Source organism: Phyllostomus hastatus, unplaced genomic scaffold (genome assembly GCF_019186645.2).
Source record: "Phyllostomus hastatus isolate PE091 unplaced genomic scaffold, TTU_PhHast_1.1 phas_contig_1, whole genome shotgun sequence".
Classification (NCBI taxonomy): Eukaryota; Metazoa; Chordata; class Mammalia; order Chiroptera; family Phyllostomidae; genus Phyllostomus; species Phyllostomus hastatus.
In genome coordinates, this window is record NW_025333498.1 from 46145600 (window position 1) to 46171985 (window position 26386).

The 26386-nt window shown below is 33.6% G+C and overlaps 1 protein-coding gene across 1 annotated transcript in view; it reads left to right on the top strand.

The window, feature by feature from the left end:
• The window catches only part of LRP1B (LDL receptor related protein 1B), a 1811620-nt gene that overhangs the window by 1059610 nt on the left and 725624 nt on the right, over positions 1–26386 (top strand). Inside the window, exons 13-16 of the mRNA XM_045853515.1 lie at positions 5939–6158; positions 8653–8842; positions 12603–12725; positions 25297–25437. Of these exons, the coding sequence (XP_045709471.1) occupies positions 5939–6158; positions 8653–8842; positions 12603–12725; positions 25297–25437 (674 nt within the window). The remainder of the gene's footprint in view (positions 1–5938; positions 6159–8652; positions 8843–12602; positions 12726–25296; positions 25438–26386) is intronic.

Genomic DNA, 26386 nt, shown 5'->3' on the forward strand with positions numbered 1-26386 from the left:
CCAAGACTGTACTCATAGTCACCATGCTACTTTGTACTAGTCTACTTGGTAATCACATAATTTTAGACATAACCATATTTTCCATATAGTGACAGAGTTTCATAGTATGTCCTATTTTTTAAGATGGAATATGTTGTACAATTTCTGTGAATATATTTTCCCTTGATTTTTATTCAGAGCTATTACCTATACACAAACAGTACTGTGCATATAGAAATACTGAAGAAATGTAAAAATTCTTAACAGAATCTCAGAATTAATTGAGTAGGTTGTATCTTTTACATGTACAGCTGTTGTATGTGGTTTTTATCCCCTTCATTGTTTAAAAGCAACATCACAAAATAAGTATTCTTCTTAGCTTACTACATACATACAAAAAAAACCCTACTTGAGTAGGAAGAATGTGTCTCCCTTTTCAGCTGAAATCACCACTTACCTTTCCTAGAATAATTTGTGTTAAGAATAAAATCAGGATGCTTCTTCACAGACTGACACCAAGGTAGTGAATGAACTCATTGTGTTTCTGTAAGACATAATTATAAGGTAACATCAGTAATTTTATGTGTAGATTCTGCAAATGTCTGCTCTATCCCTGGTCTTTTAAACCAAGTCATCTATCAGACCTTTAAAACAAGCCAATATTAATTTTAAAAAGAAAATATTTATTCCACACTGTCTAATTCTACTTTAAGCAAGGTGTTTTAAATGTGTCTTAAAACAGTGTCTACTTTCTCAGTATTCTGTTAGAGAAAAATATTTTCTGATAGAGTTACAGAGTCTTTGTGGTACTCCGGAAGATGACACAAATATGGATATTGTAGAATCATGTGATTAGGAAGGACATTTGGAGACAACTAATTCCATCTCTCTCTGCAAATTCAGGAATCCCTTTTAATATTTCCCTAGTAGCCAGACATTCAACTTACATTTGAAACCTATAGAATTTACATAAGTTTATAGTATTTGGGGGAAATTCTGAATGATATGATATTTTCTTTTTATTAAGGCAGTATCTCTATTGCTACAAAGAATGACCGTAATATTTCTTCTACCCTACAGATTTTCAAATAGAATACTACTTTTGTGCACTGACCTGTAAACCAGATACATGTGTGCATGAATATATGTGTGTGTGTATATCTTTTCCCCCTCTCAATATACTAGGGTAGAGCTCTGCACCAGGTATATAGTGGTTAAAAAAACAGGCATAACCTTAACCCTCATGAAGCATCTTGTGTCATCTGCAAGGTTAGGAGTGGGATATAAAATAATAAATTAGAATTAAATGAGCATCTAGTATAGTTTCTAAAGAAGAAAGATGAAGGAAAACAAAAAGGTTAACATGGTGGAAACTAATGATAGAAACCTATTTAAATAGATTTGCTGAAAGGCCTCTTTAAGGTGGAGTCATGCAAACTACGACTAAGCTATAGAGAATGAATCAGCCATGGAGAGTAAGGGAAAGAGTATGTTAGCTCAAGATAATGGTACATTTGAAGATCTTAAGTTGGGCAGAGATTGAGTGTCAGAGAAACTGTATGAAAACTGTGGGGTTGGAATGCAGATAGCAATGGGGAAAAGAACTGAGATGCAATTGGAAAGGAAAGCAGGCCCTCATTCACTATGATGAGATCTTTGTACTTTTTCTTCAGTGCAGGGGTAAAATAGAAAATAATATAAGCATATTTCTTTTTTTTAAAGATTTTATTCATTTATTTCTAGAGAGGGAAGGAAGGGAGATAGAGAGAAAGAGAGAAACATCAATGTGCGGTTGCTGGGGGTCATGGCCTGCAACCCAGACATGTACCCTGACTGGGAATCGAACCTGCGACACTTTGGTTCGCAGCCCAAAGTGGAGCCTGCGCTCAATCCACTGAGCTACGCCAGCCAGGGCAGCAGATTTCTATTAAAATATACTAATCGTACTATTCTGTGAAGAATGGATAGGAAGACAATAGAAACAGACATGGAACTATATGAATTTAATTATCCAAATAATTGTTTGATTTGAACACAGTTTTTTAAAAGAATTTTTTATTATGTGTTTTAATTTAATCTTTATTATATGTTTGATACTTTTTAAAAATGAGGAAGAAACTTTAGTTAGAAATTCCATTTAAAGTAGTGTAATATAGCTTTAAGCAAAACATTTCAATAAAATGATTTGTTTACATTTTTTCTACCATAATACCTACTTACAGCTGTACACAGGAGAAAATCTGTGATTGCCTGTTAACAAAAATATGATTCATTTCAGAAATGCATTTTATTGAAAGCCTCATAATCAATTATAGGGTAGGTAAGGAATTCATTTCTTTATTAAATCATATTTTTATTAACTACCAAAGAGATCAATAGAAATCAGTAAGATAATAATTGTTCTCAGGTTACACATACAGGAAATTACCTATAAAATAAATGATATATATATATATTTTTTTTTCAGAAATCACTGACATTTTAATACAGAATTGATCTTTAATAGATGAATAGATTTCCTAACTTTATAAGGCAGGTCCCAGGGGTTTGGGGTGCACAGTCATAAGGTTAGTCACTGTACTGAAGGGACAGTCATAGTAATTGTTTGCAGGGGTGTCAAATTCATTTTCACCAGGGGCCACATCAGCCTCACAGTTGCCTCCAAAGGGCTGAATGTAATTTTAGGACTGTATAACAGTAACTACTCCTTAACAGCTAAGCGAGAGCTCAGCACTGCCACCAGGTAAAAACAAGGTGTAGGGCTGGATTCAACCTGCAGGCCTTGAGTTTGCCACCTATGGTTTAGAGGAAGCAAAGTCAGTGGCAGTTCTGAGGTGAGATGACTTCCTTAAAGCTAGAGCAGAGGGTATGTGAAGGAAACACTAGGAGATGAAACTAGAAATACACAAAAATCTTCAATGTTGCGATTAAAAGTTTGGATTTCTTTTGCTGACAAAAGAATAATTGATGGGTTTTGAAGATAAAATTCACATATTTTCATTCATGACTTAGTAAGACAAATGTGACAAGTATGTGGTAACCAACCCATTAAGAGTTCCCTTTGAAAAGGGATGAAAGACCAACTGTAGTATTTGTAATAGGAATGGAAAGGTGGGAATTGAGACTGAAAGAATAGGATTGCAGTCTTCAATGGTTATAGAAATGGGTATAAAGCTGAGGAGAAATCAATTGGGATGGCACTGTTCCTAAGCTGACCAGTGCAGATGACTCCCTTTTCCTACTGATTCCACATTTCATAATTTGTATCAATAACTTAGTGCCATACCAGTTCTCACTTCTCAAAAATTATCTGCATGATCTATGTCCAAAGTTGAGTGCATATTTCCCCCCAAAGAAGATCTAGTGCACAGGTGGAAAACACAAGGCCCAAGCTGAACCTGGCTCTCCACCTTGTTTTATCGGGCCCAGCACCTTGTTTCTACCAGGTGGCAGTGTGGAACTCTTACTTAACTGTTAAGGAGTGGCTATAGTTATACAGTCCTAAAATTACATTCAGCCCTTTGAAGGCAACCTCAAGGCTGATGTGGACCCCAGGAAAATGAGTTTGACACCCCTGGTCTAGTGCATCCGTATCTCAGTTAATAGTTAACACCCATATATTATGTCAATAACCAAATCAATTTTTTCAACAGTAGAATGTATTTTACTTCTATGACAGAGAAGCTCTTAATGATGTAAATATTTTTAGAATTGACCAGCAGATAATACAATTTAATTTGGGGACATGGTTAATGTCAACAAAGTCAAACTTAGTGTTACCTGGTACAAATATAAAGAAGAAATAATCCTTGCCTTTAATTATTTTGAGGTTCAGTTGGATGATCAGATATGCAGCACTATTAAATGCAATGCAAGGCATAAATTCAGTAAATACTATAAGATAAGCAAAACAATAGTTAATAAGAGATGAGGGAAAGAGTCTGTTTTGACAGAGAAGCTAAGGAAAAACTTTATAAAAATTTTTATTTGGGCAGGCTATAAAAATTAGAAATACATTTTTTCTTTCCTTATTAGCATAAGGCCAGGTTAATTGGATTTGATGGCTACCCAAATTCTACCTATAAAAATATTTATATTTGTTCCTGTTTATTTTATGGGTTATATTTTCTATTTTAAAGAATTTTCAAATTTGATATTGATGATAAGGCTTTTGCAATATAACTTTTAATCAGATAATGAAGTGGGTAGACGATAAAATACAGGGTCTGTCAGATTGGCATCTCTTATTTAAATGTTTCTCTTTTATTTTGTTGGAATAAAATAATCTCAGTAATACATCATATCACAACAATTGTTCTTTAAGTATAAAACAATACAAAGTGTGTTTAAAAAATCCAGAATTTTTCCTCTTGTACACAGGCATATGTGATTTGAGTTGGAGTCAATCAAGCAAACAAGCAAAACAAACAAAAAAGTGTTGCTATGTTCAAAAGAAAACTAGAGGGAAAGAAAATTGAAACTTTTAACAAGTTATAAATTAGCAACAAGAATAAAAGCACATTGATTTACTGTATTTAAGATTTTAGGAAAGTATCAACAGGGAGAAAAAAGTTGCATGTTTCCCTTGTACATAGTCCATTTATATGTAGTTTAAGTTGGGTAGTTATACCTAACTAGTATAGTATTAAAGTAAAGAGAATGACTCTTCCATTTATTCCTAATTTGTCCCAATAAGAAAACACTTGCAGAACACACAGGGTACAAGATAAGTGTACTATCGTGTTTATTTCTAGGATTAGAATGTATTTTGACTTAATAAAATTCACCAGTTTTCATATACTTCCTCAGGTCTAAAAGGCATATCAACATAATTGCAGACTGTTACAAAAAGTTTTTTTTTAAAGCTTCATTGGCATTAAATTATGGATGGTGTGTTTCAGCCTCAGTTTTCCCAAGTCCGCCTGTTTAGAGCACTCTAGGATTATTAGTCATGGATACAGATTTATCTGAGATTACCTCAGACATTCTTCAGGGTCTACAGAATGTGGAGGCAGAAAATCTAATAAAGGCATTTCTAAGGTAAGCAGCTTAGGAAAGCTTCTTCGGCACTTCATGAAGTTGTTTATGAAGTGACTGAATTAAAGCTACACCTTAATTAATAACTCAGGCATTTTCACATGACCCCAAAACAATGCAAGTGGAGGGTCTTAACCTTATTCATGAGGGAATTGAAGCATTAGTTCAAGGACTCCTCTCCCACTGTACAGCTTCCACAAAATGATTTATTATTAAAGGAGGGTGTCTTTGTTTGAGAAAGAAATTAAAGCTCAAAATCTTATGGTCAGTCAACCCGCTGTTAATAAACTCATGTACAGCTAAATCACCTTCTATGAGTTTTGGCGTAATAATAAGCAGCAATAAAGCATAGGTAATTTGCATCAGGATGACAAATTAGACCTGGCCAAACAAATGCAGTATGATTGTACCTTTCAGATCAAAGATAATCCAATTGCCTGTCTTAAAAAAATAATAATTTATCTGAGATTAAATAAAGTCAATTTGATCATTAACTGGCTGTTCTATGAGTTCTCATGTTAGTCAACCTGCTTTTTAATTACATAATTGATTATATGTTTTATGAAGTAAACAGTACTTAAAAATACTCAGTAATAATATGTCAAAAAACATTTTTTAAACTTGGTATCAATGCCAAAGAAAATCAATATTTGGTATTTACTGTTAGCTTAAGTAATCACTGAGGCCACTAAGTGGGGTAGTGGATTTTCTGTACTATGTCCAAACAAACTGGTTCCACTGAACACATCTTTACTGCCCTTGGTACTTGAGAGCTGCCTCCTGCCATTGGCAGATGTGCATTTAGATAGGAAAAAATCAGAGTGTAATTAGATTCTATGGAGGTGCCACATTTGAGGAAGTGCCCCTCAATACAGTGGCTAGTTGAAATAATGTGTGCGTGCTCTTGTTTGTGATGTCTTAGTTGGATGTATTGGACGGACTGGGAGGAAGATGAAGTAGATGACAGCGTGGGAAGGATCGAGAAGGCCTGGATGGATGGCTTCAATCGGCAGATTTTTGTGACTTCAAAGATGCTGTGGCCAAATGGCTTAACTCTGGACTTTCACACCAACACCTTATACTGGTGTGATGCTTACTATGATCATATTGAAAAGGTGTTTTTGAATGGAACTCACAGGAAGGTAAAAGACAAATGCTGCTGGTTTTAATCCACAGGCTTCTTTTTTTTCATGGAGCATTTTTAAGAATATTTTCAATTTTATTTGTATCCCTCTGAGGTGGCTGCCAGTGGTCTGTGTGGGTGGCTGAGCACTAAGTGGTGTGGCTGGCAATGTGCTTTGGAGAATGAGTCCAACTCACTGCGGTGTGTCAGCATTTGTGAGATATTTTAAAAACAGTTCTCAGGATATTAGAGGTTTTTTTTTAAATGCAACTTTTCTACATTTTTGATGAGTTTGCTATGACCAAGAAACCCAACTCATTTCAAATATCTTTAAAATTTTAGCCGAAATTTAGCCTATATATTATGAAAAATTAATTATAATGCATTTATTTGAATAAAGAAATTCATCACATTGAAATTGAAGCATAAGAATAAACTGAGCTTTGAGCCTATTGATATGAATAGATATCAACTTCTTGCCTCTTTTGGTAAAATAATTGCAAAACAATTCTGAAATTCTAGGGCAAATTAAGGATGTGGTTGACTCTGTGATAGAGCCAGTGCTGGAAGAACATCACCTCTATATTTTATATTATAATTACCTGAGCACATAGGACCTTATGAAATAACTTCAACTGTTTAGTTAAATAATGGAAAAGTAGAATATTCAAAATTACCAAAGTGCTTTCTTTGATACTACACCTTCTCTTCCTCCTCCTCCTTCTCCTCCTTCTTCTTTGGAAAGAAAAACTTCAAAATTGACTAAACCTATTCATTATGAGTTCAGTTTAAGAAATAAATAGTATACTAGTAAGTTAAGATTATTTCATTTATTGATTCACTCTAACAGTGCTTTAAATATTTTTTCCCAAATGAGTAAAACTTATTGGCATTTAACCTAATGTCACAATGTTCACAGGTGCTAAATAAACATCTATGATTCCTTCGAAGATGTTGACATGTACACAGTATAGAAAATATTTTAATGGCCAGCACATTTTAGCTGGCATGGAGGTGAGAAAATAAAAAAAAAAGAAACTGTCTCATTTATTCAATATATGAAAATTTGTTTTGAAGAATACAGATAAAAGGAGAAAAATTTGATTTGCTAACCCTACATTATTTGAATAACTTCCTCAGTTCTCTAATATTAAATAAAGTGAGCACAAAATGCTTTTTCATATTGTATACAATCCTTTTCATACATGGTGAAAAGTTATTATCATTATTGGATATATTGTTCTTTTTTCCCCTCTATAACTCTACATGTAAAACAGGACTCAAAACACAATTGCTCCATTTAAAAAACAAAAAATATATAAAACTGTAATGTAAAGAATATACCAAGATAATCAGAATTGAAATTAGCCAGTAAATCTTTTCATTTACTACTAATTTTTTTCTGTGTTCAAAACTAAAATCTTAATCTTCCTCCCTATCATCTCCTACTTAATTGCATTTTCTCAATGAAATAGGAAGCTCCCTTTCACTCCAATGTTCTGTCTTTGGCTGTTGGATGAACAATATTGCAACACACAAGGAGGAACCCCAAAACAACTAGAATTATCTTTTGGAGGGCAGGCTCTTTGTAGTATAGGTTTCCTCTTCTAGGTGAGTGTTCTAGAAACCCATCTATATCAGAGTACCAGTGGCATTGTTGTGAGAGGCTGTTTTAGGCTTCAGTGAAAGTTTTTTGAAGACTCCTTCAATGCATTTGTCCATCTCATGATGGATAATTAACAAGCACACCTGCCCACACTGTGCTGAATATTCAGCAGTTTTTGACCAAAAATGACATGATCCCCATGCCCCACCCTCCCTATTCACCTGATCTTGCTCAGAACCAGTTATTTTTGTTTCCCAGGATTAAAAAAAAAAAAAAACTGCTCAAAGGGAAATGTTTTGCCAATATGGAAGAGGTGAGACCAAAAACAGCAGAAGCACTAAAAGGCATCAACATTGATGAGGTCAAAAACTGTTTTCAGCAGTGGAAAAAAAGTCTCTATAGGTGTATTGCATCAAATTGAGAGTACTTTGAAGGTAACTGAAGTTTAAACATTTAATAATAAATACACAATGTTTTTATATTTAAATTCTGGGCTTTATTGGCCCCTTCCCTCAGACATAATAGCACTAATTACTCAGATCAACTTCTATCCCAGGATATGATTTTGAAATATTACAAAGAAAATACACAAGGAAGAATGGAAGCAAATTTATTTTAATGTTTTCATTTCTTAACTATATGTGTAAAGCTAAATATGACAAAGTTCAAATGAATGAAATTTAAATCACCTCCTTCAAATAATAAGTTCTAAAAACAGAAGAATATGCTCATACTGTGAGATCAATTTTGCAAATATACTAAAAGAAAAAAGTGAATTACGATATTGGGTAGATAGAGATCTACCTAATCTGTTACACTTATTTGAATACCATATTCCTTCTCTATATATTTAGCTATGTTTCTAAAGGCAAGTTCTGAATTTTCACAATGTGTTTATATTTTACAGATCGTTTACAGTGGGAAAGAGTTGAACCATCCTTTTGGACTGTCACATCATGGGAATTATGTGTTCTGGACGGATTATATGAATGGTTCCATTTTTCAACTAGATTTGATAACAAATGAGGTGACATTACTGAGGCGGGAAAGACCACCTCTGTTTGGACTTCAGATTTATGATCCACGAAAGCAACAAGGTATTAAAAACCAGATAAAATTGCTTCTGAGTTTCACATAAAATAAAATTCACAGTAGTTACAGAAAGGTTCTATTTGATAGTGTTAGCTGAAATCTTGTGATAAAAGGTATCTAGCCACACAAAAGTCAGTCAAATCTTGGAAATTCTATATGCAACAAGTTCAAGGTTTTCTCCAAATACTTACTTTTTGATGTCATTTTAACTGGTCTGTTAAAGTGAAAAAAATATTTTTAATGTTTTCAAAGATTAACTGTTATGAGCAGTTAGAAAAGCTTTATGGGAAGGGAATATTGTAGGAAGATATTTAAAAATACATTATATAAGGAAATTACATTTTCGACAGTATCTATCTTAGTATATGTTATCTGATTAGTGTCATGTACATTTAAATAACTTAATTAATTTAAATGGTATAAAAGTAAAATAATATACCATGATATTCATGTCTTATTAAAATAAATATTCTATGTTTTATCTGTATGAGTTATTAATATTGATTAGGCTACCCACAAATAGCATGACTTAAAACTTAGCTATTAAACAAAGAAAACCATTTGTAAATTATATACTAGATATTTTGTTATGAATTTAAAGGCATTGTTCCTCTTATAATAAGGAGATATTTTTGTAGACGTTTCATGATTATATGGTTTAATACATGTAGGGAGAAAAAATATATCCTGAGTTTTTCAATGCACATGTTATCAATAGGAAGTTACCTAATAACAAGAGTTTTTTGAAGATATGTCATATTTCAGCTAAAAGAGGGATGTTAAAAGCAAACTATCTCAATCAAGAACTTCATTTTTCTACCATATTAAAATTGCCTCATTGAGATACAAATATAATTTCATAAAATCATGAAAGTACATAAAGTGGGAAGTACATAAATTTTAATAGCTAATAAAAGATCAAATTATCTTTAAAAGTAAAAATGAAATTTTTGAGATGGTATAAACTATAATTGAACAAAATAAAAAATAGAGCAAGAACCTACATAGATCATATGGCAATATTTTCTGTTACATTCACATCTGTCCTGCCCACCTCCCCCAGTGTCACTTGTATCCACTAAACTGGAGGCAAGAATATGCACAGGAAAGCCCTTCTCACCTCTTGCAGTATCTCGCTTGCAGGGTTTTTGTTCCCTGTAATTCTACACTCATTAGTTTCCTGGAATTTATTTCAACAATCAGTATACAATCACATTTTCTGTTTTCATTCTCTTCAGAAGTTGTTCATCCCGAATGTCATTGCTAAACTCCCTGTTGTCAAATTCCATGATGTCTTCACAATCTTCACTTTCTTTAAAAAGTCTACCAGTTAAAAGCAACACATGGGATGATAAATGTCCCAACTTACTATAAAATGGACTCTGGTTTATATCTGTATCCTTACAAATTTCCCTTAAAGTTTGGACACATCATAAAAGTTTAACAAAGAGAATAAATGCTTTCTTCATAAAGTTCTTATAAAGAATAAATATTTGTCCCAAAAAAGTAAGACAGAACTGGCCTTGTATTTTACATTAATTAATTTGCCTTTACTACTTCTCAATCTGAAGACATATATCTTTAAATTTCCTTGTATATAAACATTTTAAATAAATATTCAAAAGAGTGAGGTGTTTCAATCATGTACAGTATGTGCACACCTCCAATAGTAGTATGAGGATTGTATTCCAACAGTCATGAGGAATATCAGACAGCGTAATTGACATGACTGTTTAGTGCTATTGTTTGGATGGACAGTGATTTTTTAAAGTCCTTTAAAATTTATAATTAAAGGGATACTAAAAATAAAATGTATCCCTGATAATTAAACTCTTTATACAATTTCTACTGTAGAAATCATTATGCACTGTCTCACTGATAGAATGTGTTTGGCTAGATTCATTGGCTCCATTTCATTAATTTAGGTGAAATAATCAATTAGTTTGAGTTTTCTGGCCAGTCTTCATGGCTAAGGATGTACTTGAATCTTTTGAACCGACAATACGGTATGGAAATGATGCCTGATCAACATCTCTTACTCAGTCAATAGACATTGAAATTGGATAACCTACTTAGGATTTAAATTTTTATTATATTTTACTATATTGATCAAAATAACTAGACTATGAAGCAAAATGCAGTTATATGTTTAAATACAGATGTGTTATGTTATAATTTTCTCTCATTAGTGTTTCTTGTTACATCTTTGCAACATCAGATATTAATAAATAATTAGAAACATAATTAGTGGCATATAAACTTTAGTTATATGCTATCACATTAACTGTTTTTTTCTAAGGATAAAGTAGTTTCAACTGAATAAAAAAACAAAATGCTTAAGTAGTATATATCACTATTCTTGGAATGGAATAATGTATTCTCTTATAACCTTGTACTTTTTCTTTCTCTCCCTCTATGAGAGATGAAAGTATATCACATTATTTGTATATATAATACATATAGACTCCATTTATTTATAATGAAAAGAAATAGTTATGTATCTTAAGTTATTTCCTCTGATCTTTGAACACATGATGGTTGATAATCTATAGGGACAAGTTAAACATGGCAATATTTGTTACACATAGCAACACTTCAGACCTTTTTAACTCATTTCTTAACAATCTCTGTGAAGCACATCTAACTCCTGAGGCTCACAGTGTAATAACCTAGCATGTCACTGTAATCACATTGCTACCACTCACTCTTTAACTGCCAATACAGTTTTAATGATTATATTATTTTATTGTATGTATGTGAGTAAAAGCTCTTTATTTTTCATGTTTGAGTAATATCTTCTGATATTATCAAAATGCTATTTATTAATACATTAAAAATGCAATGGTGTAAAATGACTCTGGCATTTAGAATGCCCATTGGGTTGTTATTGTTGGGAGCTCTTTGTACCTATTCTACACATATGTAAATTAAGAAAATATATAAGTTTCTTCTTGCTTGTCCAACTTATAGGAATAATGACATCAACATGATAATTACCTAAATTTTATTTACTCTTACCTACATCTTTAAAAACAGAATCTCCAGCGTCTTCAAAATTTTACCTCAGTTGTATGTGAATCTCCAAGGGCGTGTCCTGTAGGGACACGAGTATGGTCATATGGATTTCCCCCAGTGCCTGCTTGGTGATGTCTGCACACACATCAGTGTCTCTGCTGTTTAGGCCACTGGGACAACAGTTTCCCCCGAGTGTTGTGCAGTCTCCTGGCACCAGCAAGGCCACTCATTTATTTTCAAGGCTTCACAGATAGCCAGTGTTCCTAGGAGTCCTCAGTGCACTGGCATGCAATGCACTCCTTCCTCAGGAGTGAACCACAACCCCCTCCTTTCCACAAGTTTGTTTGCTTTCTGTTCACTTGAGATCCAAAGCCACACTCTAAATGCTGGTGGTCTACTTTCCAAAAAACTCAGACTTCCTAACCTGGAAAACTCTCCTTGACAAAGGCCATCTCTTTTCTGTATTTTTCCCCTCCCTGCAAACCAACTGCACATAGAACTCTGTCTCCTACAACCAACATGCAAATCCCTCTGAGCTACCATCACATCATATATTTTTAAACATTTCTGAATTTCAGCAGAAGTCCTGACTACTTCAATTAACTAATTAATCAATTAATTAATTACATATTAATGAATATGTAGTATATGTGTGTACCGGCTTATGCCTACACACATCTCCTAGAAGTCATGGGCTAACCTTGGGTGGATTCGGAGTTCTCTGACACATGTCATGCACCCTCCCTGCAGGTGACAACCTGTGTCGAGTAAACAATGGGGGCTGCAGCACACTGTGCTTGGCTGTTCCAGGAGGCCGGGTATGTGCTTGTGCTGATAATCAACTTTTAGATGAAAACGGAACAGCTTGCACATGTAAGTGTCTCTTCTTGTTACACTCATTGTTTTTATGTGTCTTTCTGAAGACCAGAAGTAGATGAAATCAAAGGGGTTAAAATCAAACTTGGAAAGGAAATGCAGGTAAGTACTTAGGTATAATTCCTTTTAGACTACAGATTATTAATTTGTAATGTACCGATGAAGAATGATAATCATGAAGTTTTGCAGAGTATCCTGCCACTGCTGCATATAGTTTAGTTAAAGAATAGAAATAATTAAGTATCATAGGAGACAATATTTTATGAAATACTTAGGGAACCTCAACATCAGTAGTTTAACTAAAAATGTGTAGTTAGTTGTCAGTTACACAGATCGTAGGTTGACATATAACCTAGGCCTCAAATTTCTTTAAATAGCTTTGCAAACTAAATTATCTAGATTTGCTGGTGAAGGGCAAGGAAGGAGGTAAAAAAAAAAGAGACTCTTATGAAATGTCTAGGCTTTATCAAAATATTGAGTTAACTGGATTGATTGAACTGTATTAAAGCAACTGTTAACTTTTGCTGACCTTCCTCAGTTTACTCATTTTGTTAATCAAAAGTGACCCTTTTGGAATGTGTCCTTTCTACACATATCATGTCCCCTAAGAACAGCAGGAGCCACAGATGCTCTGAGTGTGTTGAGTACTGTATAAGTGTTTCTGCAATGATTTAATCTTGAATTGTGTGTTACTCATGATTCCCCAAAGAAATAGAGCCAGCAAGATATGTGGACTTGTAAGTCCCACTATCTGCCATCAGCAAGCTGGAATCCCAGGAGAATCAGTGGTGTAGCTCTGGTGTGAATTCAGGTAGACCTGAGAGCCAGACAGAATCAATGTTTCAGTTTGAGTGAAGGCAAGGGGAAAATATGTCCCAGTTCAAGTCAGACTGGAAGAATTACTAGGAAGGACAATGTACTTTAACTTAGTCTACTGATTCAAATGTTAACCTCATCTAAAACTCTCTCACAGAACAGTGTTTGACCAACCATCTGGGTATTCTATTGCCTAGTCAAGCTGACACATAACATTAACCATAGCAAGTTATTAAATAAATATCATGTATTTTTTCCATCAGTTATACTAATTATCTCTGAGTAAGCAAAAGGAGAAATAGGTGCAATAAAGAAGACTTCAGCTTATCTGTAAATTCTCTTTTCTTCTGAAAAAAACATGGATAAAAGATTTCTAAAAATATGACCTAAAATGTAGTAACATTTGAGAATATTTTTAAAGTAATGTGAAAAATCTACCCATAATACCATTATTCAGTGATAAACTACTAAAACATTTTGATTCAATTCCTTATAATTACATATCTATGAAAAATTATTTTTTCTACTACTAAAAAGAATGACAGGTTCATTTATTTAATTCTTTCACTGCATGTGGAATTTTCTAACACATTTTATGATTCTCATTAGTTCTGAAATTAATCATATGAGGAAGATGCAATTACTATTTTGTTTTATGATTTAGAGATTGGATTCAGGGTTAATAAATTTTCAAAGTTTACCTAGTTAGTAAATGGAATATTTGGAATTTAGACCACAAGTTATTTCATTATGGACACTGAACTCTTAATTATTTGTACTTTAAATTTTGTATTGTATTAAAGTAATTTGTTTTATTTTTACTCAATATGAGCATAAGCACCTTATCACATTTTTATTATTTATGCTATTACAATTGTTCCCACTTTTTCTTCCTTTCCCTACTGTAAACTTGATTTTTAATGGCTTATATTTAGGCCATTTATCTTTTTTCCTACTTGATATTTAGTTTTATTTCTGATTCATTATTATATGCTATTTGTATGTTTGATTATGTTTATGATTCTCTCTGTATTTTACCATATACTCCATGATCAATTTGTTACATCCTCTTAAAGCATTTGAAACAACACTATCAGTTTTAAATTCTGTTACTATTACTAGTAACAGAAGACTTTAAAGAGATGAAGACTTTAATTTCCTTTATACACTTCTATTCATCTTCTTCAATTTCCATTCTTATTATAATTTGGAATTTTTGATAAGGAACATTATTTTTAATTATCAAACATCAAGTTTCTTTATGTTTTGACATTCATAGTTAGTTTATTGATCAATTTTACAATATTTTCTTTTTCACCTGGATCAGTGCTTTACTAGTTGTGTTGCTTAGTACTCAAACTTTTAGTTCCCCATTCATTATGTGTTAATTTTCACTATTGTGCATGACAAATGAAGTATATCTTGAAGTGGCTTCTCAAAGAGTATAAAGAGTGTACACTCTGAAGTTCTATGCATTCCAAATATGCCATTTTTGCCTTTACATGTGAATAGTTATTCTTTCAGATATCAGTTCTTGTCTAAACAAAATTTTTCTTCTAAATTCTAGAAATATTTTAAAATTATGTTCTTGGATAATACACTTCAGAGCATAAATATGAATTTTACCACTGTGCAATTTTTCCCATTATTAGTAGGATTTTTTAAAAAATGCCCATAAGACAATTCTTGCAGACAAAAATTCTGAGGTACACTTCCTTTGAGTCACCAGATTGTTTTTCTTTCCTTTGTTCTGTGGTATTGTTTACAATTACTATTTTGTTTTTGTTTATTTATTTTCAGAAGAGATGTATCAAGATCCACGATTTGACAATAGACAGGGACTAAGCATTGCTTTGAACAACATAAAGTCTGTCCAGTTGCCTGCTCAGCTACATTTTATCTTAATTATTCAGATAAAATTATGGCTTATGTGTACATTTCTTAGTTTATTTTTTTTTAATTTCTACTATAAATTCATACATAGTTACTTTTCTGGTATAAATGAGGTTGTTTGCTATCCCAGCTGAATGATTCTGCCATTAGGAGCTGATGGACTGCACATGCACAGACACAGAGTAGTGTTTGTGGACCTCTGTCAGGTCTCACCCTGCCTTTGCTTCCCCCCAGACTTCCTCTCAGGGGTGGAAGGTAGCACTGGATGTGTCTCCTCTTTTAGTAGGCCCACGCCTGACGGTCAGCATTGCAGCAGCAAAGGGTCTCTCTCCCACCGGAAGATAGACAAGCATGCTAAATTTCTATTGGCATCGCTTACAGAGGCTTCTGATTGAATATTTAAATCTAGTCCTATGATTTTGCAAAATTCCCTTAAAATAATGTCAGTAGAATGATCAAGATGCTGAATTTTCAGGGCCTTGTGAGTTTTTACACTTCATCTTTGTTTTCATAGTGAGAAGTTGGAGGGGGAGTACACACACACACACACACACACACACACCAGGTACTTATATATATATGTATATATACATATATATCAGGTACTAATATCTAGATGGCTTTTTACACTTGAAATTTTCTAATTATTTCTTTATTCTTAATTTTGTGAATCATAATTATCTGGATCATTGGCCTTCATATTACATTTCTTACTTTCTTATGCCCCATTAAAAACATATGAATTCCCTATGAGTTGGTATATCTATACCTATATTGATGTTTTATGTAAAAATATATAAATCACTGTTATTTATATAGAAATAACCCAATGATATCAGAGGGGATGATAAAGAAAATAATTTCATCTATACTTGCTACACTAAACAATGTTAAACTAACAAAAACAGATGAGTTATAATTTAAGAAGTAGTTGTATTTGGCTGTTAAAAATTCTATATCTTTAATATGGCATGCATCTTCTCTAGGTTTCTTTCAAATGTATTAAGAAAAATCCACAGCAACAATATAGTAAGTAATTTTTATAATAACTCAAAGTGTTTTATGTAAATTATTCCAGTTCCTATTCATTTAATCATAAGGGTTTTTAAAGTCCTGGTATGTGTTAGTCTTAGTTTGCAGATGAGGAGTTGAAGTGCAAAGGACTACAAATAAAGTTCCTAATTGCAGAATATAATGCAAAACAAATATCAGTGTATCATTAACATCTCATTAATGCTGATTCTTCTGGGTTCTCATTTAGTTCAGGTTACTTTATAGTTTTGTGAACTGTCCCCAACTGGATTAACTCAGTAATCTGAGCTAAAGAACAAAATAAAAATAATTATTGCAACCTTTGAGATATGATCATCTTAGTTGTGGTCATCCTCATTTAACTGACATCAAATGAACACAAACCCACTGGCAAATAGTCAGGCCAGAATTAGACACCACCGGTTATTTCTCAATAAACTTGCAGCATATGTGAATGCCAGAATAGGCATTCACCCAGCAGAAAAATATGGGCATGCTACATGGTTGATTAAGGATGAATTCTAAAGCCATGCCTGGGAAGAATCAAGAATGTGAGTAGGGTGCATTCTTTGTCCCTGTGAAGTTCGTGTGTTATGATCAAATTTCCTCATAATTGGAAGTGAGGCCACGTGTAACATCATAACTTGGAACCTCCTGCCCTGGAGAAGCATGTGTAAAGCTGGTTGATCAATTATGAGGTTAGCTTTGTAATTTATCTTGACACCTTTGTGGGGAAAATCACAACATACAAAGTTAATAAATAAACACATGGATAATCTCAAGAAAGTAAATTAAGCTCCTAAAATTATTGTTATTCTTTTTTAAAATAGGAGGATACTTTTGTCAGGACTAATAAGACAGTAATTCTTTAAATGCCTCTTTAGTGTCCTGAAAGAAATGAGAAATTTCCACTTTCTCACTGCCAAGAGAGCAACTTAATCATTGCAAAAATATTGGTCATCCAAGAATAACATTGCACGATTATGTGTCAGTTGTACTTTGAGACCTTCCTTACCTTCTGGAACACCAGATATATTCCTCTGTCAAAAACAGCACTCCACCATGGCTGAGCCATTTGTCTGTTCAGCTGCGACAGGTCTTATGTTCCAGAATATATGCAATCTAATGCATAGTAAAAAGTTTAAGGCAGTAAAAAGTTTAGAAGCGCCATCTAGATGAATATTTATGGCTTTCTCAGAATAGGAATTCACAAAATATATGTGCCACTGAGGCTGGCTGCTCTGAAGACCACTCTACCTGAGGAAAGATCATCCTGCTATGATCTAAAGGAAAAAAATCAAAACCATAGCAACAGTTTTCATACTACTGCCCTGTATTAGGAAGCTTATGTAAAGGCATCCAACAAACCACAACTTTAAGTTGCTGTTTTTTTCAGGTTCTTCTCTCTTCCTGTTAAAAAGAAGGGATAGTTGGAATCTCTGTACTTCCCAAACTCAAAAACAATGTATTATATAAACAAATATGTCCTGTTGTTAGACTTACAGGAACAAGAGGAGAACTTTATTTTATTTTATGTATTGGGACTAATGCTTTAGACTAAGTTATCAGAATTTCAATAATACTCAACAGCAAAATATCAATTGAGAGAGGAGACAAGAAAAGTTTAGGGCACATTACCACACTGGGGTTGAAAGTGAGACACATGAGCACTTGTTCATGGGTACCACACCTCTTAAACCAAGATCAGGGATGTATGTATTAAGTCCTATTGCTGAGCTGAACTGTGAATCTGAGATGATTCATATCTAAAATAAAATAGAAGTTTATTAGCTGGTTTCTTCCTTTACTTCAACAGGATCTGGACATTAACTCCAGCAATCACTCTACCAATTTTTACCAAAGCAAACTAACTCTAGAATCAATATTTCCCTTTGTAATGTACTGAAGAGTAATAAGAAGGACTGATTTTTATATTCTAATAGCAGGTCTCATAGGATATGTGAGAACATGCAGCTACTTGACAGGCATGTTATGATTCATGTAATTCTATTTTTTTATTTTGATTACAGAATTATTTATTACTTCATCAGTTTTCTTACAGTGAGATAACATTGAATCAAGGATATTTTTACTAGAAATTACCCTGGCAGTAGAATTACAGGTTTTGTATTAATTTCAAAATCACAGTGCAAAGCACAACTCTGAAGCAAAGTTTGCAATTCTAACATTTGTTCATATACTGGAAACAATTGATAGCTGTGCCCAAACACCTGAGTGCTTTATGAGTTCAGTCATATTAAGAACTAGAACAAAGTGGCATATGTGGAGTTTTTCCTATATGTTCAGTTTGTTGGTCATGGTAGGAACTTTACCACTCTCTCTTTTTATCTACATATTGATCTTTTATCCCTTAAAATAAAGTAATTTTATCCGCATTCTTGAGTGATGGGAATAGAGCATAAGTGATGAACCAGTTGAAGTGGTACTTTTCCTGAAGTATTTATACAGTCTCCAGAGATAGAATCTTTCACTATAATAATAGCTAATTGTAGAATTACCAATCTCTCTTAATTCTGTTAAGTCAGGCAACAAATATATTAGACGATTGACTCTATACCTGGTTCTGTTCTAAGCATTGTTCTCTACTGTATGTCACATTGTCCTTCCTACATTGAAGAACTTCAAGGGGAAACATTAGATATGTAAAAATTATTCATAAAATAATTTATTCATAGAAGTTTGTACAAGGTGTAAGAATTCTAATTTTATTTTATAGGTGCTTTTGGCCAGATATACTTGCTTCATAATCTCATTGATTCTCACAAAAGCTGATAGATTGCCTGAGATGCTAATACAGATGATATTGTTACCTAGTTCCGCACAGTTAGGTCAATGCTAGGAAAAATAAGTTTTTTCTTAATGTCCAAGAAACTTGCATTCAGTTGTAAATGAAAAACAAAATTACTTTTATCATGCTTTTCTTATATTCATAATATAAATAGTTCTATATTTGTATGTGAATGCTTTTTTTGTACTTCATTTTATTTTTTATTTTTATTGTTTTTTTTATTGACTTTATTGAGGTAATGTTGGTTAATAAAACCACACAGGTTTCAAGTGTGCAACTCCATAACACATCATCTGCACACAGGATGTCTAAGCTTCCACTTTACCCATATTATCTCCTATCACATTAAATGTTTTCAACAATTAAATAAATATTAATTGTTAGCTCCAAGACAACCATCCTTAGATTATGAATTACAAACCTAAACAAACCTGATAGCACTAATAATGGTTTTCTGATATAACTACTGATAACATCTGGAAGATTTGGATTAGGGTTAGAATAAACTAATAATGCCTTATGTTCCAGCAGACTTTGGACATCAGAACCTAGTATCTCAAAATAGAAACTATTTACTATTATGTCAAGAATTATGAATGGTCTGAGATATTATCCTAGTTGCAAGCTAACATGTTAGCCAGAGAGCAAGTTTCATAAATTTTAATGGGCCACATGCAATTTCTGGACCAGATACAAAGGATTTTATTACTTATGGCACAGCTGGCAGCAAAAGTAATGTTCACTTGGTTTTCCTAGTCTTATCTCACCCTCACATCATAAGAGGACAAAGCACAGGCAGGCTTAGGTGGGTGTTGAACACACAATGGGTTTGTACAATACCACAACTAAAGAGCTTAAGAGTCTGCTAGAAAAATCTGTCCAATCTTTGTCTGTAGGGGAAACGTTATCTTTACATTCCTGGGTTAGAAAAAAACCTGCTCTCTGCTCTAGAAAAAGGGACTATCTCCATCTTCTAAGCATTTTGGCTTATATAGTTAACAGCCTTAGATATTAGCTATATAAACATTCTTGGAAAAATATCAGAATAAAAGCTTACACCGCACATACCGAGAAGTTCACTATGGAGAAATGTCTCTCATCCAACAAATTGGAACTCAGTGGAATTTCATAAAAACTTAAAGAATGTCAAAGATATGTTTCATTGTATTTGTTGTTACACATATAAGCAATGTTTAACCTGCTGTTATTGTTACAGTGATATTGAGCTATATTAATGACATTGATATAGATCAATATTAAAAACAGCAAACATAAAAGGATGAAATTTTCTCAAGATGTTAGCTCTACTAATTTTCAAGCCATTATTAATAATTTTTATGAAAAATGAAAATGAAACTTTAGACATTGTCCTTATCTGTTTTTGAAAATTTCTACCTTTGTATTAGAAAATATTGAAAAATAAAAACTATGTACATGTATTTGAAACCATATTTAAAACAGGCTTAGAAAATCTGCCTATTTGCTCTCATTTCATAATCATCTAAAAATCACTTGAAAAACATTTGAACTCTATGTAAATTTAAAGACCTTATGTTTAGATTGACTATGTTAAATAATATTTAGTTTTAAAATATTATTTTTCTCAGGTAGTCTGTTGTCTCCAAGACATTTTACTCTTCTTTAATAAAGATATAATTATTCAGAAGCAATTATAATTTCATTCTTTATATGGGTATCTTTGATGTGGATTGGATTATTGTTCAAGTAACCATAAATATACCAAACTTTTTAAATTGGTGGGATTGTTATCAGAAGGGAACCAATGGTCTCTTGGATTTTTCAATCCTTAATATATAAAATAATAGAATTGACTTTTTTTTAAACAAACTATAGAGGGAGTAGACAAAATGTTTAAGCTGAACTTAAATGGCAGACTTCCAGTCAAGATGGAGGCACAGACAGACACGCTTTGTCTCCTTGTGCAACCACAAGAATTACAAGTAAATCTCCAAACAAGTAACACCCAGCACTGTCAGAAAATCTAACTGTACAGAAGTCTGACAACCAAGGATTTCAAGAAGCCACATTCATCCTGATAGATAAGAGGGGCAGAGACCAAGAGATGGGTACAGAGGTGCAGTATAGCACAGAGAGGTGGAATGGGTATGGGTGACCCCAAATTCATGTGTAGTAGATAAAAATTAGGAGGGACACCTTGGGAGCAAGCAACCCCAGACCCAAGCTAGACCATACAACCTGGGGTTCCAGCCCTGGAAAGATAAATCCCTATAACTTCTCACTATAAAAACCAGTGGGGGTTGGACCAGAAGATGAAACTGATGGATTTTCAGGAAAACCCACTTGAAGGGCCCAAAAGGTCTTAAAATGTATGCAAATCCACACACTCTGGGACTCAACACCAGGGTAATAGCTATAAGGGTACCAGTAGCACAGAGGGAGTGGGTGAAGTGACTGGAAACAGAGAGAGTGCTGGGCAAACCTCCAGAAGTCAGGCAGTGGCACAGTCTCCTCTCTGGGCCCTCCCCACACACAGAGTCACAAAGCAGTGAAGTAGGTTGTCCCACCCAGGCAATTACCTAAGGGTCTGCCCCACACAATGCACAGGTGTGTTTTTAAAAACAGTCCACACTACTAAGACAGGGAGTCAAAGAAGTTCTACTTAATACACAGAAACAAACACAGGGAGCCTGCCAAATTGAGAGGGCAAAGAAATATAGCCCAAATTAAAGAACAGAACAAACTCCCAGGAAAAGAACTAAATAAAACAGAGATGCCAACCTTGGATGCTGAGTTCAAAACACTGGTGGATCGGGATGCTCAAAGAACTAATTGAGCATGGCAACAACATATAGGAAGAAATGAAGGTTAAACTAAGTGAAATAAAGAAAAGTCTACAGGGAACCAACAGTGAAGTGAAAAAAGGCCAGGATTCAATTCAGCAATTTGGAATATAAGGAAGAAATAAATATTCAACAAGAACAGAAAAAAGAAAAAAGAATCTTTAAAAAATAGGATAGTAGAAGACTATGGGGCATCTGCAAATGTGCTAACATATGAATCATACAGATACCAGAAGGAGAAGAAGAGCAAGAAATTGAAAATTTATTTGAAAAAATAATGAAAGAAAACTTCCCTAATTTAGTGAATGAAATAGACATAAAAGTCCAGGAAGCACAGAGTCCCAAACAAGTTGGACCCAAAGAGGACCACACCAAGACATGTCATAATTAAAATGCCAAGGGTTAAAGAGGAAGAGAGAATCTTAAAAGCAGGAAGAGAAAGGCAGAGACTTATCTACAATGAGTTTCCATGAGGTCATCATCTGATTTCTCAAAAGAAATTTTGCAGGCAAGAAGGGACTGGCAAGAAGTATTCAAAATGATGAGAAGCAAGGGCATACGACCTAGATTACTCTATCCTCCAAAGCTATCATTTAGAATGGAAGGGCAGATACAGTGCTTCCCAGACAAGGTGAATGTAAAGGAGTTCATCATCACCAAGTCATTATTACATGAAATGTTAAAGGGACTGATTTTAAAATAGATGATCAAAACTATGAACATTAAAAAGGCAACAAATTCACAATCATTAACAAATGAATCTTAAAAACATATAGAAATTTAAAAAAAAAAGCATACTGAGCAAACACCCAGAACAGGAACAGAATCATAGATATGGAGATCATTTGGAGAGTTACCAGCTGGGAGGGGCAAAGGAGAGAATGGGGGAAAAGGTGCAGAATTTAAAAAGCATAAATGGTAGGTACAAAATAGACAGGGGAATGTTAAGAATAGTATAGGAAATGGAGAAGCCAATGGACTTATATGATTGAACCAGGGACATGAACTAAGGGGGGATTACTGTGGGGAAGAGGTACCTGGTGGAAGAGGGCAAAGGAGGAAAAATTGGGACAACTATAATAACATAATGAATAATATATACTTCTTTTAAAAAGCTGAAATTAAATGGGAGAAGAAACTGATCACATCCCAAATCAGGTTTCTTGTCTAACTAGAATTAATACAAACTCTGAGAGACAACAGTCTCTCTCTATATTAGGCTTAATAATTATAGAGAAGAAATTAATCAAAGTATGATCCATTAAGTGCCCAGTCTAAAGTGAGCTTAAATGGATTAAAAAAAAATGAAACAATATCACCCTCAAGATTTTAGTGTCTAATTTACCGGACTTGAAACTCAGAATAAGGAAATATATGCATGCTATTAACAGTAAATTCTACAGATTTTGAGAAAAATGCTCGATCCTGAGGTGGTCAGAACTATCCCAGAGTACACTTTCATCTTGTTTTGGTTTCCCGTTCTCACTCCCAGTTGCTGCTATGAAAATGTACCTCAGGTTTGAATAGAGGATCCAGTGATCTTCCCTCTTTGATAATATTGTTGTCATCTCCTTTTTGAAATATAACACATACCACATGACAAAATCTGTTACTTTCCAGTGACCTCACAGTGACCTCACATCATTAGAGAAATTGCTGCTATAGCATTTTTTTTTAAAGATTTTTTTTATTTATTTTTGGGGAGGGAAGGGAGGGAGGGGGAGAGAGAGAGAGAGAGAGAGAGAGAGAGAGAGAAACATCAATGTGCGGTTGCTGGGGGTTATGGCCTGCAACCCAGGAATGTACCCTGGCTGGGAATCGAACCTGGGACACTTTGGTTCCCAGCCCGCGCTCAATCCACTGAGCTACGCCAGCCAGGGCTTGAGAAATTGCTGCTATAGCATTTTGTTATTGAAATAAAGATTAAATGTGGAGGAAAAATTGCTGTCAGTTCCTACATACAGTGTCTGCTGTCTGAGAGGTAGGGGTCAGAAGAAACATGGGGCTTCCTTTGTTTTAATTCTATATTTCATTTACTATACTAAATATTTTTTACCTTTAAAGCCTTAAATAGGAGTCTGAATTAACAAGGCAACTTTTTCTCTGGCCTCACAAACCTGCATGGTTATGCCTTGCTGCATAAGTCTCTGAAGCAGATTCTCTGCGGTTATGGTTCTAGAGTCACACTCCATCTGTTATTTATTTATTTATTTATTTATTTATTTATTTATTTATTTATTTATTTATTTCAGCAAGGGCAGTACAAAGATTAACAAGGTTCTAACACAAAGTATTCTGGAAATGCCACATTTTTTTCTTGTTATCTGTTATTACATATATATACAAGTTTTATGACAGTTCATCCATCTAAACCAGTTATCCAGAATAAAGTTTCAAGCTATTAGAACTGGGAACTAAAGATCAGCTTTTGTTCTTCCTATCAATAAACCAACTTTTAATATTCCAATGCCTTTTCAGTCTGTGAAACATAAAACTTTTACTTTAGCCATTGCCACAGGTTCCTTTTTCTTTCTAGACTCTACTGAATCTATTCAAAGAGAAAGGAAGAATAGTAACACTTTCAATTTGTGAATAAATCCCAGTTAACTGAATCCCTAACATTTGATTAAAGGACATGGAATATATGGAGGAAAACACTGTGAAGAATTCAGATATTTAATGAGATTTTTTTGATTTACTTAGTACTTCTTTGACTATTGAATCAGACCTGAGTGGCTCTCCCACTTACAGACCAACAAAGTAAACAGTTATCCACGCTGTCCTCTCAGCCTGCCTGTGCACTCTTAGTAACATGTTGTGTCCTTATCTATAAGATGGAGGGAGTAAAATTCTTTGCTGGGTCTGCTTTATAGGTTATCATGTTAATCAGCTGAGATTATGAATATAAATATAATTTATGAATTATAAATATCATGTGGTATATTATTATTATTATTGCTATTTTGGTGAGTGTTGTTTAAAACAAGCCTTTAAAATTCTTAGTAGAATAATTATTGTCAGAAAAACTTACAGTTGTCTCCTTTCCACAGATTAGTATCACTACAATGCTGACATGTTTTCATATTTTCTATATAATGAAATGAATCAGTGTTTAGTTGTTATAAAAACATTTACATTTTAATGAACCTAATATAGCTACTATTGTTCATATGCCTTGGATTTTTTTTAACCTTAGTTAATCCGGAAGGAGTATTACATCACATATGTAAAGTGGGAGAATTTCGTTGCAAGAACAGACACTGTATCCAGGCTCGGTGGAAATGTGATGGCGATGATGATTGTCTAGATGGAAGTGATGAAGATTCAGAAAATTGCTGTATGTTCTCTTTCAAGTAATGTTAAATCTCCCTGACTCTCTGAGTGTGTAAACTGTGAAAATAGTTCATCAAAATCCAAAAATGTTTTTGGTGCAAATTGTAATTTTTTATTTTTCTCAGTCATTCTTTTGTATAGAGATCAAGCCTTAGATTGCCTCTTTGTATAGTTTTAAAGCACTGGTTTTCTCATGCTTCCCCATCTTTAATATTATCATTTTGGTTGCTCCAGAAGTCGTTTCCTTTCCTTTCCTATTTGTGCTGTCAACACCACCACACCATTGTCAGAATGTCTCTAGGATTTATGAATTTAAAGATGTGGAAAATCAGTTTAAACTTCTCTCAAGACAGAATTCCTCATACAGAGGGTCATGATCCACTCCATTGCTCCTTGGCAACTAAGCCTTGAAAGAGATCCAAGGAGAAAAGAAGTGGGTTTGGAACATGTCATTAACTAACCTGACTGGCTCAGTACATGGTAGGAAACACGTATGTAGCACTCAGATTGAAATTAAAGGTTTGATTATTCTTCCTTTTGGCTTCTTTTTAGTTATTTACCTTTTGCCACAATAGAAATAATGTCATGTTTTTGTAGGGATAATGAAATGTTCCCTATACATGGAAGGAAAACAATTTCAGAAGCACATTAAGTAATGTTTTCAGAGTATATCTGATTAAATGACTACTTAGTGGTTTTGAGACATATAAAATATTTTATATGATGAGAGAGGGGTATGTGCCAGACATATGTATCTTTCCTCTCTTGATTTGACTTATGTTTTTTTTTCAATTAAAGATGTTTCAAGTTAAAGTGGCTGAACTAATTGTGAGTTAATTGGCAATTCTCTATTTTCCTTTTTTAAAAAAATCAAGAATATAAAAACAATACTTTAAAGATTCATTGTTAAGAATGAATAAAGTTGGCTGGGCATCCATCTATGAAAATATCTG